This window comes from Nematolebias whitei, chromosome 8, assembly GCF_014905685.2.
Source record: "Nematolebias whitei isolate Nwh7 chromosome 8, NemWhi1, whole genome shotgun sequence".
Taxonomy (NCBI): Eukaryota; Metazoa; Chordata; class Actinopteri; order Cyprinodontiformes; family Rivulidae; genus Nematolebias; species Nematolebias whitei.
The window spans coordinates 2,312,373-2,327,157 of record NC_056505.1 but is presented as its reverse complement, the minus strand read 5'-3'; the positions used below and the strand labels follow the sequence as shown (position 1 = coordinate 2,327,157).

The window sequence follows — 14,785 nt, the reverse complement described above, 5'->3', positions numbered from 1 at the left end:
CATTCCTCCCAATCACGCCCCTCCAGGTCACACTGTCATTACCCACGTGGGCATTGAAGTCCCCCAGCAGAATAAAGGAGTCCCCAGCTGGCGCACCTTCCAGCACCCCTGCCAAGGGCTCCAAGAAGACCGGATACTCTGAACTGCAATTCAACGCATAGGCACAAACAACAGTCAGAGACTAGCTACCCTCTCATCTACTGGGGAAAACTCCAACACACAGGCACCAAGTCGGGGCGCTACAAGTAAACCCACACCAGCTCGATGCCTCTCACCATGGGCAACTCCAGAGTGGGATAAGGTCCAGCTCCTCTCAAGGAGATCGGTTCCAGAGCCCATGCTGTGCATCGAGGTGAGCCCAGCTATATCTAGTCAGTACCTCTCAACCTTGCGCACAAGCTCAGGCTCCTTCCCTGCCAGAGAGGTCATGTTCCATGTCCCAAGAGCCAGCTTTGGTAAGCCAGGGTCAGAGCACCAAGGTCCCCGCCTTCGGCCACTGCCCATAACATCATGCACCTGACTTTTATGGCCCTTCCTGCAGGTGGTGGATCCACAGGAAGGCAAACCCATGCTGCTCCTTCGGGCTGAGCCCGACCAGGCCTCATGGGTAGAGACCCGGTCACCAGGCACTCGCCGACGAGCCCTTCCCCCAGGCCTGGCTCCAGGGTGGTGCCCTGGTAACCCACGTCCGGGCAAGGGACACTGAGCTCCTTGTTTTGTTTTGTCCATAAAAATCTTCTGTCGTCCAGTTACCCGATTTCAGAATAAGCGGAAGATAATGGATGGATGGATGAAGTCATGTGTCCTTGATTTATTAATAGTGTGAGTCGCTGCTTCTGAGGGAGGTTCAAGCCGGAAGGAACGACGTGGGCTGGAGGCGGGTCCTGGGTCCAAGAGGAGGCCTAAGGCCCCGGCTAGCAACAGCTAGCTGCAGTGGTTCGTGATCTACATCCAGCTCCTGTTTGTAACATCACGTCAAATTATATTGAAGAGGCCAGCGCTGTAAACTGTAACCTTCTCCTGCCTTGATTTAATACAAATGATAAACTGAATTCATGTTTCCTTGATTTATTGAGATAGAGTGAGTTACTACTTCTGAGGGAGTCCGAGCATGGAGCCTCGTGATCTGGAGGTGGGCCTGGGGTCCGAGATAAGACCTGAGGCCCCAACAGCAAACGACATAGCATTACCCATTTTTATTCTGAACGTGCTGCGTTCATGGTCCTCAGGATTGGTGGGATGGATGAGACTCTGAAGCCTGTGAGGATTCCTCCTCAGATGAGCGTTTATGCTGACAAACACCACCTGTCTCACCTGATGCAGGTAAAGGAGCCTCCGGCAGGTGTTCATGTTGGAATGCAGCTGCTGACCCTCCCTGACACATTGTGTGTGTGCGTGCGTGCGTGTGTGTGTGTGTGTGTGGGTGTGTGTGTGTGTGTGTGGGGATGCGTGTGTGTGGGGATGTGTGTGTGTGTGTGGGGGAATGTGTGTGTGTGGGGGGGGGGGATGTGTGTGTGTGGGGATGCGTGTGTGTGTGTCTCAGAGCCTGCTGGCCTCTCTGGTTCTGGACCGACCCGATGATCCGATCTCTTACCTGATCGACCTGCTGAAAAGGAGCAGCTTGAACAGTGAGTGTTTGTGTTTGTCAGTCTGTCTGTTAGCAAAATGTCTCATGAACCACTGGAGGAACTCAGACGGAGCCAAACTAAATCAAGATGGCCACCACAGCTGGTCATTCTAAGCCAACACGGAAAATGGGATAACAGTTTTATATAAACGAGCTAAAGTTTGGTGTGGTAGTAGCCAAGAGTCATCCTGATGAGACTGGGTTCTGGTTCTGACGGGTCTGAACAGTCCCCAGGGTGATGCTGCTCGGTCCTCCTGCTGTCGGCAAACGCACGCTGGTGAGTCCAATCAGAACCACGCGGATGACTGTCCAGTTTGGCTGCATCCTTCGTCCTCTTCTTCTTCTGTGGTTGTTTTTCAGGCCAAGAGGCTGAGCGCCATGCTGGGTGCCGTGCACGTGACCTCAGAGGATCTCCTGCTGGACCAATCAGAGCTGAGTACGCTCAGCGAGCAGGTAACACTCATCACTGTCCCATGGAGTCATGTGACCCGGACTCACCTGTGGAGTCATGTGACCTGTGTTTCTGTGTTCAGGAAGTTTCTGCTGAGGTCCTGGTCCAGTTGGTCCAACAGAGACTGAAGAAGACAGACTGTCTCCACCAGGTGAGTTCAGGTGTTCCTGGTCCAGGTGAGTTTGACTCCAAACAGTGTGCAGTTCTTGTGGGTCCCCTCCGGTTTGTGTTACAGTCTGTCTCTGAGTTACCTGAGCGACCTCCATCAGGCACAGGATGAAACGCCTCTCTTTGATAATAATAATTAGCTCTGTGCTCACTGATGTCGCACTACGACTCCCAGCAGGCCGAGCGGCAAGGCGCCTCTCCCCAGCGATCAGCTGATCAAACAAACGCAGAAGAGCCGATTCAGTCCAGCTTGTACTCAAAGCCTGTCCTCATTAGTATCATGTCCCACTTCCTGTCTGCGTGAAACACACACCACATAGAGCTGCTTCAGTGTCACAAACACACAACAACAACACAATGTTGAGCTCACACTGCTCTTCCTGTAAGGCCTCGCTAGTGTCATTATATACTGACACCAAATACAGACTGATATATTTCAAATGTTTATTTATTTTAATGTTGATGATTATAACAGACAACTAATGAAAACCACAAATTCAGTATCTCAGAAAATTAGAATATTGTGAAAAGGTTCAATATTGAAGACACCTGGTGTCACACTCTGATCAGCTGATTAACTCCAAACACCTGCAAAGGCCTTTAAATGGTCTCAGTCCAGTTCTGTAGCTACACAATCATGGGGAAGACTGCTGACTTGACAGTTGTCCAAAAGACGACCATTGACACCTGCACAAGGAGGACAAGACACAAAAGGTCATTGCTAAAGAGGCTGGCTGTTCATAGAGCTCTGTGTCCAAGCACATTAACAGAGAGGAGAAGGGAAGGAAAAGATGTGGTAGAAAAAAAGTGTACAAGCAGAAGGGATAACTGCACCTGGAGAGGATGGTGAAACAAAACCCATTCCAAAATGTGGGGGAGATTCACAAAGAGTGGACTGCAGCTGGAGTCAGTGCTTCAAGAACCACCACGCTCAGATGTATGCAGGACATGGGGTTCAGCTGTCACATTCTTTGTGTCAAGCCACTCTTGACCAAGAGACAGCATCAGAAGTGTCTCACCTGGGACTGATGCTGAGTGGTCCAAACTTATGTTCTCTGATTAAAGTACATTTTGCATTTCCTTTGAAAATCCAGGTCCCAGAGTCTGGAGGAAGAGGAGAGGCACAGAATCCACGTTGCTTGAGGTCCAGTGTCAAGTTTCCACAGTCTTAAGGACCATGGTATCCCTGTTCTTAACTGGCCAACAAACTGGCCTGACCTTAATCCCATAGAACATCTATGGAGTATTGTGAAGAGGAAGATGTGATACACCAGAGCCAACAATTCAGAAGAGCTGAAGGCCACGATCAGAACAACCTGGACTCTCAGAACCTGAGCAGAGACACAGACTGATCCACTCCGTGCCACGGTGCATTGATGCAGTAATCCAGGTAAAAGAGCAACAACTAAGTACTGATGCTGAACATGATCAGACTTTTCATGTTCAAACTTTTCAGTTGGACAACATCTCTAAAAATCTTTTTATTGGTCTTAAATAATGTTCTAATTTTATGAGATACTGAATTTGGTGTTTTCATTAGTTGTCAGTTATAATCATCAACATTAAAAGAAATAAACATTTGAAATATATCAGTCTGTGTGTAATGAATGAATATAATGTACAAGTTTCACTTTTTGAATGGAATTGCTGAAATAAATAAACTTTTTCATGATGTTCTGATTTTATGACCAGCACTTGCATAAAATGAAAAGTAAATGGAAGAAATTATATTTAAAAAGAAAAAAAAAACATCTACAGTGTATTGCGATGTAGAAAACTAAAAACAGGAACATGTCTGTGTCGGTTTTTCCCATGAACTTAGCAGTTGTTTAAAATCCCTTAGAGGTCAAAGGTCGAGAGCTTCAGGTCTTTTTACAAGATATTCCAGGAACAGGAGCGGAATAGGAGAAGGTCCTTTTGTCTAGTTTGGGTCGCACTTCCAGCCCCATCGGTGATTCCGGGTGCTGCTTGCCGAACAGATCGCCTTGATCGGGGAGACTTTGCTTGGAGGTCCGGTGTTTTTTCTCTGGACTTTTATTTGGATCTCTTTGGACTTACTGGATTACTTGGACTCGACCAGGACCATTGTGTGGTTTTGTGCTGGCTCTCCGAAGGACTGGCTCTCTCCATAATCGTCTGTCACTGCTGAGGTTGTGTGTCTGTACCGTTGTGTGTCAGGTGCTTTCATCTAAAGATGTTCCTGAGACCCTCCAACCCCACGGGTTCTGGTGTTTCCGTGTGTGTGCGTGCGTGCGTGCGTGAGAGAGAGAGAGAGGCCAGCAGCCTCTACTGATCAGCAGTAAATCATCTTTGTTGTTTCTTCTAAACTTCACAAACTGCTGCTTCGTTGAAACTGCAGCATTTAGCTTCACCGATTAGCAGCTCGCCTTTGTGTGTGCGTGTGTTTGTGTTTGTGCATGTCTGTGTGTGTGACAGTAGTGGTGTCTTTGATTTGCTAATGGCTGTTTTTAGCTGCAGGCTAAACCCATCAGACGAACACCAGGGACTGCCAGAGTGTGAGGCTTTGATCTGCTGTGTGTTTGTGTGATGAGAATGATTGACAGCTCCCGTCAGGATACTGCCTACTGCTGTCACATTAAATACTACACCTGTCTCTCTGCTCACATGATAAGATAAATATTAGATGATTAAAAAAGAAAAAAAAAAGTAGTTTTTTTTCTCTCTCAGTAAATTTGGGTCATCACTAAAAACAGAAGAAATAATGACTCGTTGATTCCATTAATGAAGAAGCTTAAGAATTATTTTTCTGTCTGTAATTAAAAGTAATATCAGCAGATTGGAGACAAAACAAGAAACATCAGCAAGACCTTATAAGAACTAACACCATCAGTAACTAAAATCACCAAGAGCTAACACCAAGAAGAACTAACACCATGAGTAATTAAAATCACCAAGTACTACCATCAAAAATTAACACAAACAAGACATTACACCAAGAAGAACTATCAGCACCACTAAGAACAAACAGGAGTTAGAACTAAAACCAGCAAGAACTAACACCACCAAGAACAAACACCAAGAAGAACTAACACCACCAAGAACTAACAGCTGTTAGAACTAAAACCACCAAGAACTAACACCTGCAAAAACTAACATCACCAAGAATTAACAGCTGTTAGAACTAAAACCAGCAAGAACTAACACCACTAAGAACAAACACCAAGAAGAACTAACACCTGCAAGAACTAACATCACCAAGAACTAAAGGCTTCAACATAGTCAGGCGGACTTCAGTCCGCAGAGGTCCGCACGTACCGGAGTATGTCTTTTTTAAACTCATCTCTTGTCTCTGATTGGCTCATCTATGATCTGACATCCATTTTGAAAACTTGTCAACCATTTTGAAGACTTTTCAACAGTTCAACAGTTTGTCTCCTTTTTTCAGCTTGTGGTTTTTGTGCAACAGCTTGTCTAGACAGCGTACTTCCTTTCTGTTGTAAGCTCGTGACAAGTGCTCTGCCTAACCGTCTCTTGGAGTGTTGCAACTTTTGTCTCTTCCTCCTATCTGGCAGCCACTTTTATTATTTCTCAACTCTCAACCTTTAATCGTAAACGTAAAAAAGTACTTGTTAATAGAGATATAAATGCACTTTTAAGCCCAAACGTAAAAAATATACTTACTAAAAGAGAGGTATAAACTCACAGTTTATGCCGTTTTGCAGCACAAGACAAGACAACTCTTAACAGGATGTGTGTGTGTGTGTGTGTGTGTGTGTGTGTGTGCGTGCGTGCGTGCGTGCGTGCGTGCGTGCGTGCGTGCGTGCGTGCGTGCGTGCGTGCGTGTGTGTGTAAAGTCTAACCACACGGCTGAGTTTACTGTCACTTGCTTCAAATGACACTCTGTGTTTCTCAACTAATCTTAACGTAAAAAATATTCTTATTAAAAGAGAGATATAAACTCACAAAAACCCTTCTTCTAAAATCACTTGACTTAACAATTAAAAGTGAAAGCCAGATCTAACTTTTACAGTCACTTAATAAATGCATCTTTGATCACAAAATATATTATATAAGATATTTCTTATTACAAAAAAAGATCATAATAACTTTTGATTGTTTTAACACCTTGACAAACAGACATAAAATCTTTATTTTAATCAACACGCCCACAAAACTTATTTTATTGATCATTCATTAACTTTTAAGATTGTTTTCTTCAACTGTCCACCTCCACCAGACATGGGCAGTCTGACCTCAACACCTCTTTTTATCTACCTAACTTGACACACAGCAAGAATTAACAACAACAAGAACAAACAACTGCAAGAACTAACACCTGCTAAAACTAACACCCACAAGAAGTAACATCACGAACAACTAACACCACCAAGAACTAACACCAGAAAGAACTAACACCAGCAAGTTCTGGTGTTAAAAAAGAACTGTTACCTACAAGAACTAACATCACAAACTAACATCACCAATAACTAACACTGTATGTTATATCACTGTATGAACTACATCCACAACACCATCAACAATTAACATCAGCTAGAACACCAGCAAGAACTAAAACGATTAAGAGGTAATACCAATAAAAACTAACACTATCTGTAACTAAAATCACTGAGTACTACAATAAAAAATTAACAGCAGCAAGACCTTACACCAAGAACTAACACCACCAAAAACCAACACATGCAAGAACACCACCAAAGTATAACACTTGCAAGAACTAACATCTCCAAGAACTAACATCACCAAGAACCAACACCAGCAAGAACACTAAGAACTAATACCACCAAGAACTAAGCCCATGAAGATCTAAAACCACCAAGAACAAACACCATGAGGCAGAGTGATAAACACCAACATCACCCTGTTGTCTTCACAGTGCAGTGTGGGTTTTAGTTCTGGTTCTGGTTCTGTTGCTGTACATTGTTTTGTCACACTGAAACAAATTCAGATTGAAAATTCTGTTACTGTTGGTTTTGGTTCCGGTCCATCACAGGCCATCGGTCTGGAAAGTGTTTGGATCGTTGGTCCATGCTAACCTCAGTCCATTAAAACCACTGGAACAGATGTGAAGACGTTTAATTGGTTCAGAGGCTGAATGTTGTTGGAACCTCTGAGAGGAGAACCCAGTCGGAACACAGACGGGTTCTTAACAAGTTCTGATCTAGATTGGTCCATCAGGTGGACACCTCCCATCTTATTGGTTGTTTAGAGTCTGGTTTCCTTTGCTCCTCCCCGCTGATGACATCACATAAGTCTCAGTGCTGTTGAGTCACAGGCCACATGATCAGTTGATCTGACAGGAAGTTTCAAAATCAGGATGCCAAGGATGAGCAGACTGACCTGTTCTGACCCGTTTGTGTTTCAGGGCTGGGTTCTGGACGGGGTCCCTCAAACTCGTCTGCAGGTTCTGCTCCTCCAGCAGGCCGGGATCATCCCAGAACACACTGGTGAGAACCTGACCCAGTCTCAGCTCTGACTTCCTGTTCTGGCGCTGATCAGAACCTCTGCTCTGCTGGCAGTGATGCTGGAGGCGCCTGACAGCGTTCTGCTGGAGAGGCGCCGCGGGAGGCTCGTGGACCCGCTGACAGGAGGTGAGCCCGGCCCGGTCCACTCACACACAACAGAACCTGCTCATTACACCATGCTCTGTCCCCAGACATCTACCATGAGACCTTCATCTGGCCATCTGACAACACCATCGCTCGACGCCTGGAGAGGGGGTGTGGCCTGTCAGAGGAGCAGTCATTGGCTGAGCTGCAGCGTTACCGCTGTGAGGTCACAAGTCTGAGGTCGGCCTATCAGCATGTCCTGAAGGTCATCAACGCCGACCAACATCACGCTGACATCTACCATCAAGGTACTGATGGAGGCGCTGACCCGACCTCCTGCTGAGAGCTCCTCCGACCACCAGGAGCAGAACTTCAGACTGAAGCCAAAACAAAACATTTTTACTCTTTTAATCTTATAGTGAAGTGTGTGTGTGTGTGTTTTCTTTCAGTTTTGGCTTTTGTTCAAACTCAACATTACTCCAGAACTCCCAGAATCCTCTTGCTGGGTCCTCCCGGCTCTGGGAAGAGCCTTCAGGCCCGGCTGCTGTCAGAGAAGTACAAGATGGTGGACGGTACACACACATTTTTACTTTGGAGGTTTAGGAAGGAGAATTTAAAAACAAAAGTCATTGTGACTCGACCCTCTCAGAGGGTCACTCTTCTTCTTCTCCGTCTTCTTCCTCTTCTTCTCCGTCTTCTTCCTCTTCTTCCTCCAGCAGCAGCATGGGTCAGTCACATGACTCCAGGTTTGATCCAACCAAGAATTTTGTTTACGTTGAGTGCAGACCTGAATTTCAGAACTTATATTATCTGGAAAACTAAACTCTTTAACGTACAAGTCCATGTGTGTGTGTGTGTGTGTGTGTGTGTGTGTGTGTGTGTGTGTCAGTGTGCTGTGCTCAGCTGCTGAGGTCCGCAACAGCTGATGGTTCTGGTCTGGGAGCAGAGGTCCAGCTGTACTTGGATGACAGACGTCCAGGTGAGCAGCGTTCTGGTTCCGGTTCGTTTCACTCACCTTGTGTGTTTGTTCTGTGACCTGCCGAGTTCAGATCGTCCCCTGGATTAGCTGAGTTCTGACAGGTCTGATGGTCCAGTTCCAGACTCCCTGGTCCTGCGGGTCCTAGAGGAGCGCCTGAGCCGAGTGGACTGCAGCTGCAGGGGCTGGGTTCTGCACTGCGACCCGCAACAGGCCCGAGTCCTGCAGGAGTCCCAGCACCGACCCAACAGGTACAGAACCAGAACCACTGGGCAATTCCTGTGAACAGCTCTGAGTTCTTCCCATCAGAACCAGAGGATCGTTCCAGAACCCACATCAGTCAGAGATGCTGAACGTTCTTTTCTGAAGGAGGAATCGCCAGAACCCAAACAGAAACTTTGTTAAGATGGTTCCTTTTCAGTACCCTAGCTAGTCTAATGAAAACCCTCTCTCTGTTGAACCATGTATCCCTACAACTATAAGCAGTGATGACTTCATGAGATTCTTTATAAATAAAATTATTTCAATTAGGGAAAACATTAAACCAACATTCCTACTATCGCCTCTGGTTCTGTGTCAGATGAGACAAATTAAAAATGACACTAGAACCTGATTTATGTTAGGACTGTTTTTGTCCTGTTGAGCTCTGAATTGTCAAAAATATTGGCTTCATCCAAACCATCCACGTGTCTTGTGGTGCAGAGGTTAAAGAAGATGGGCCTGTGATCGGAAAGTCACAGGTTCAACTCCCGGTACAGACAACATCAAAATGTGGGTGGGAAAAGTGCAGAACCCACACCTGCCTACACCTTCACTTGCCCCATTCTGGGCCCTTGAGCAAGGCCCTTAACCCCCACCATCTGCTCCCAAAAAACAGGTCTCTCTTGAAAATTAGTTCTCGTGATTCAATGAAACTACCGGTATAAATAAAGAATAAATGGAAAAAAAAACAATCCCATCCCAACCAGGCTATTTAAAAATGTATTTCCCTTAATTAATAATCACTTCTTGGATCTGCTTAATTTGTCTCTAATAAATGGTTACATACCACAGAGCTTTAAGGTTGCTGTAATTAAACCTTTACTTAAAAAACATAGCCTTGACTCAGGAATCCTAGCTAATTATAGACCTATATCTAATCTAACTTTCATCTCAAAAATTCTAGAGAAAATAAGTTAGTTGCTGGTCAGTTACGTGAACATCTACAAAGAAATAATCTGTTTGAAGAGTTTCAGTAAGGGTTTAGAGCTCACCATAGTCAAGTCAAATTTATTTATATAGCACATTTCAAACAGTAACTGTTATCAAAGTGCTTAACAAAAAAGACCACAGCATCAAAAATTTATAACAAGATATTACAGCATCGGGAATAAAAGCATAAAAACATGAAATATAATTAGAAACATCCATCCATCCATTATCTTTATAATTCCATTTTGGGTCTAATTAGAAACAATGAAATACTAAATCAGATCACCCTGAGTTAAATGTCAGGGAGTAAAAGCAAAAGGCATGAACACAATCATCAACAATGAAATACCAAATGAGATCACACTTTGGTAAATGCCAGTGAGAACATGTGTTTTGAGGAGAGATTTAAAAGTAGAGACTGAGGTGGCCTGTCGAATGTTGATGTTCAGGTTGTTCCAGAGTTTAGGGCCCACGACTGAAAACGCTCGATCTCCTCTGAGCTTCAGTGCAACTGCAGTGGTGAAAGTCACTAATGATATTCTCATGGCCTCAGACAATGGACTTGTGTCTCTACTGGTCCTGTTAGACCTCAGTGCTGCATTTGATACAGTTGATCACAATATTTTTCTACAGAGGCTTGAATATGATGTTGGAATTACAGAAACTGCTCTAAATTGGTTTAAATCATATCTATCTGATAAATTCCAGTTTGTAAATGTAAATAATGAATTTTCATCATACACCAAAGTTAGTCATGGAGTTCCTCAAGGTTCAGTGCTTGGACAAGTACTCTTGACCTTATATATGCTCCCGTTAGGTAATATTATTAAACAACATGGGATAAATTTTCATTGTTATGCTGATGATATACAGTTATATTCAACACTTGCTCTTGTCAAGATAGGACGCATTCTCCTCCTCTCCCTCTCAGCTTTGCTTTGCCCTGTCTGTGAAACTGCTTAGAGCCTCTCTTCTATAAATCTTCCAAACCATAATTTATGGATTTGGTCAGTTGGTCCCTCAATGCAATTGGTAACATTTCTTTGAAGAGAAGACAAGCTTTAGGCGAGCCGATTTGCCCTGTTGGCGCGCAGCTGGATATCTCATCGACTTGGAAGACTTGATGATGTGTCTATCTCTGCTGTCATTCGTGGATTTTAAGGACACATATATAATTGGATTTACGATAACTGGTTCTGTCTGTACAGCAATTTGGTTGGCCTTGTAGCTGTTTTAAGTGCTCTATAAATAAAATGGTATGGTATGGTGTGGTATGGTATGCTTTTCGGATTCGGCTAGTTTATCTACAATCAAGAAAGTCGTTGGCAGCAAATTTGGGCCTGATCACGCTGCTTGCCTTATGATGTCTTGGTTCGTGCCTTGAGCACCCAGACTCAAATGCTTTTGGCAGAATGGATCAGATCTCAGGGATTATCTTCAAGCATGGTCCATTGGTGTGGCCATTTAATTTGGACGTTACAGAACCGAGTGGACTGACACAGACTCAAGGTAGATGTCTTTAAGGTTCTGCCTTTCCCCCAAAACAATTGTGTTTATCTGAATTCAGCTCCCTGACTGGCCTTGACAGGCCGTCTTATCTCAAGCTGCCTGGACGTTTTGTAAACCTGAAGCTCTACCCCCTCCCTCCCCTCCTACCGAGGAATTTCCATGAACTCATCAGAGGAGCCCAGCTGAATAAACATTCTGTCATCATTTCAGGACTCTTTGGATTCGTCCTTGGTCGTCCTCGGCACCCTCCGAGTGTGCACGGATTTCTCCAGAGGGAACTATTTGAACGGAGTTATTTTATCTGAACTCTGCAGTGCCTCTGTGTGTTGTCTCTGGACATGCTCACTGCCCTTGAGTGACCGCTCAAGACAGGCTCTAGAGCAATGTGGATATCCTAACTGGGCCTTCCTGAAAGAAGAAACCCAAACAGGACTCCAGTCAGCCATCAGATGAAAAGGAGGAACCCAGACCCAGACCAGTGGTCATTCCATATGATGAGGGAGTATCAGAGAAACTGAGACGTTTATTTTCTAAACATAACGTCCCAGTGGCTTTTAAACCCCCAAATACATTAAAGACTGGTTCATCCCAAAGATCCAGTCCCCCGGCACAAACAGAGTAATATTGTGTATGTTGTTCAGTGTCAGGAGGGTGATCAGTCTTACATCGGGGAAACTAAACAGCCACTGGCCAAAAGGATGGCCCAGCACAGAAGATCAACATCATCAGGCCAGGACTCTGAGGTCTACACTCATCTCCAGGTCAGAGGTCACTCTTTCAGGGATGAAGATGTTCACATCCTGGACAGAGAGGAACGATGGTTTGAGAGAGGAGTAAAGGAGGCCATCTTTGTGAAAAGAAACCGTCCATCATTAAACAGGGGTGGAGCCTCCAGGTTCAACTGTCCCCCTCTTACAATGCTGTGATTGCTAGTATCACTCAGCCCTCTGTGAACAGTAAACAGCCATCAGGTGCTAATGATCCATTGTTAGGCTGATGGTCCTTCTTGACCATGTGATCAGCTGGTTCTGGTTGTCAGCAGCAAACTGGTTGATCCACTCTGAGAAGGTGCTATTTAAGAGACTGAGCTGAATACAGCACCTCAGACTGAGGAAGTCCTCAGGATGAGAGACGAAACGTTTCTACATTTTTTTGTTGTTTTGCTTTGTTTTGTTTTTTTGAATGTCCAGAGGCCCAGATTTAACTTTTGTAGATTTATAGATGAATGTTTCTGTTAAATTATTATTTTATAGATGAATGTTTCTGTTCAGGCCCTGAGACAACTTCTGTTGTGACTTGGAGTTTAGAAATAAACTGAATTTAATTGTTCTGTACTGGAAATAAGAGTGTCCCCCCCCCCCCCCCCCCCTCCCAGGGTCTTCCTCCTGGAGGCGACGGACGACGTTTGTTTGGAGAGAATCTCTCTGAGAGCCACAGATCCGCTCAGCGGGGAGAGGTCAGAACTTCACTTTAACCTTTCTGGATCAGAACCATCTCATCACATGCACACGCCTGTGTGTGCTCCTGCAGGTACCACACTGTGACCCGACCGGCTCCGAGCGCCGAGGTCCAGAACCGACTGCAGACGGCACCTGACGATGACCTGGACGTCGTGACTCTGAGGCTGAAACAGTACCGGGTCCGATCTGCTGGCCTGCAGGTGAACACCATCAGAACCAAAACTGGACCTTCAGATAGAACATGAAGCCAGAGGTCAAAGGTCACCCATCACCTGAACCCAGATCACAGTTCTGTTGAGTTCTGACCTCCACACACTCAGAACCAAACCTGTCTGTGTGTCAGTCTGTGTATCCAGATGCAGTCCACGTTGTGGCAGATCAGAACCCCCACTCTGTGTTCGAGGCTCTGGAGAGTCGCCTGACCACCAACTAACACCTCGACTCTCCTGGACCCACCTGGACCCACCTGGACTCAACTGGACCCACCTGGACTCAACTGGACCCACCTGGACCCACCTGGACTCAACTGGACCCACCTGGACTCAACTGGACCCACCTGGACCCACCTGGACTCAACTGGACCCACCTGGACCCACCTGGACTCAACTGGACCCACCTGGACAGGAAGTTTTTTTGTTTGTTTTTGTGTTTGTTGTGAGATAATAAATAATAATAATAAATAAAAATAATTTTTGTTCCTCTTGATGGTTTGACTTTTTTAACACATGTAAACAGGAGCCGGGTCCAACTGGATCTGCGGGTCAGAACCAGGCTGGATGTGGCCCTTCAGTCAGCTGAGGGTTTACAAACACCTTCATCATCATCATCATCAGAACCATCAGGAAACCCAGCTGACCTTTGACCCTGAACATATCATCTGTCAGTTTTAGGGCCACCATGGCAACAAACAGGAAGTGACATCATCATGTTAATGTTCAGGTTCTGTTCTGGGCCAGTTCTAATCTGCCTTTAGACTCTTGGATCTGGTTCTGTTTAAGGTCACTGTGGACCAGGTAAAACCAGAACCAGGTTCCATCGGGGCTGTTTTTTTATGCCCAGTCTGGCCGGGTTCAGGTCCAGTCCAGAATCAAGGCCTACAGAGTTGATAAGAACCAGAGTGACAAGTAGAACCTGATGGAACAAACCAGGCCTAAGAAGATTCTAAATCCTGGTTCTGATAACCCGCTAATTAGAGGTCCGGTCCCAGCAGGACCAGATGATTGACAGCTCTATTGTTGTACCTTCAACAGGAAGTGGAGCTGATGGACGGTTCGGTGCTCTGCTGGTTTTGCCAGTAAACCTCTGAGCAATGCATGGACCCCCAGCAGGACCAGGACCGGTCCAGTTTGATCCAGACTCAGGGACACCTTTATAAAACAGCTAGAAAATGGTGCTGCCCGTGGCTCATTGTGGTCACCATGGCAACAATCTGTCGCTCCCTGATGACCAAACGGCGTCTGTTGGAACTACGAGCGGCGGGTCCCCCTCCCGCAGCTGTTGCGGGAGAGTCTGCGACCCCAGCTGACGTGGAACAAGTTAGTGTTGAGGTGACAGCTGTGGACGGTGAAGCAACAAAAAGTATGTGTGTGGGAAAAGGTGGAAGCACGGAGGTGTGTGGTGGTGGGGAGAATGGTGGTGTTGTGGATGGTGAGGAGGAGGCTCGAGGGGAGGTTGGACTTCACAAACTAAACTAACGTTAGTCGCAGGGACTCTGCTGAGGCTGCAGGTCCCGGAGCAGCGTCCACGCTTCAGCTCAGACAGGAAGTGACGGCTCGTTCGGGCTCGAACCGCTGACGCCTGTAGGAACCAGTCTCCCACTGAGATGCCCGTGGTGACACCTGTAGGAACCAGTCTCCCACTGAGATGCCAGTGGTG

General features: G+C 45.7%; 1 protein-coding gene across 1 annotated transcript; it reads left to right on the top strand.

The window, feature by feature from the left end:
* Window positions 1-1,239: 1,239 nt before the first annotated feature.
* On the top strand, window positions 1,240-13,373 carry ak8 (adenylate kinase 8). Its single transcript, XM_037680805.1, has 14 exons — window positions 1,240-1,323; window positions 1,544-1,628; window positions 1,855-1,904; window positions 1,988-2,080; window positions 2,161-2,229; window positions 7,591-7,672; window positions 7,745-7,816; window positions 7,882-8,082; window positions 8,224-8,346; window positions 8,664-8,753; window positions 8,869-9,001; window positions 12,826-12,906; window positions 12,981-13,110; window positions 13,254-13,373. Exons 1-14 carry the CDS (start codon window positions 1,240-1,242, stop codon window positions 13,341-13,343), a joined length of 1,383 nt encoding a protein of 460 aa, XP_037536733.1. The 3' UTR covers window positions 13,344-13,373.
* The last annotated feature ends 1,412 nt before the right edge of the window (window positions 13,374-14,785 follow it).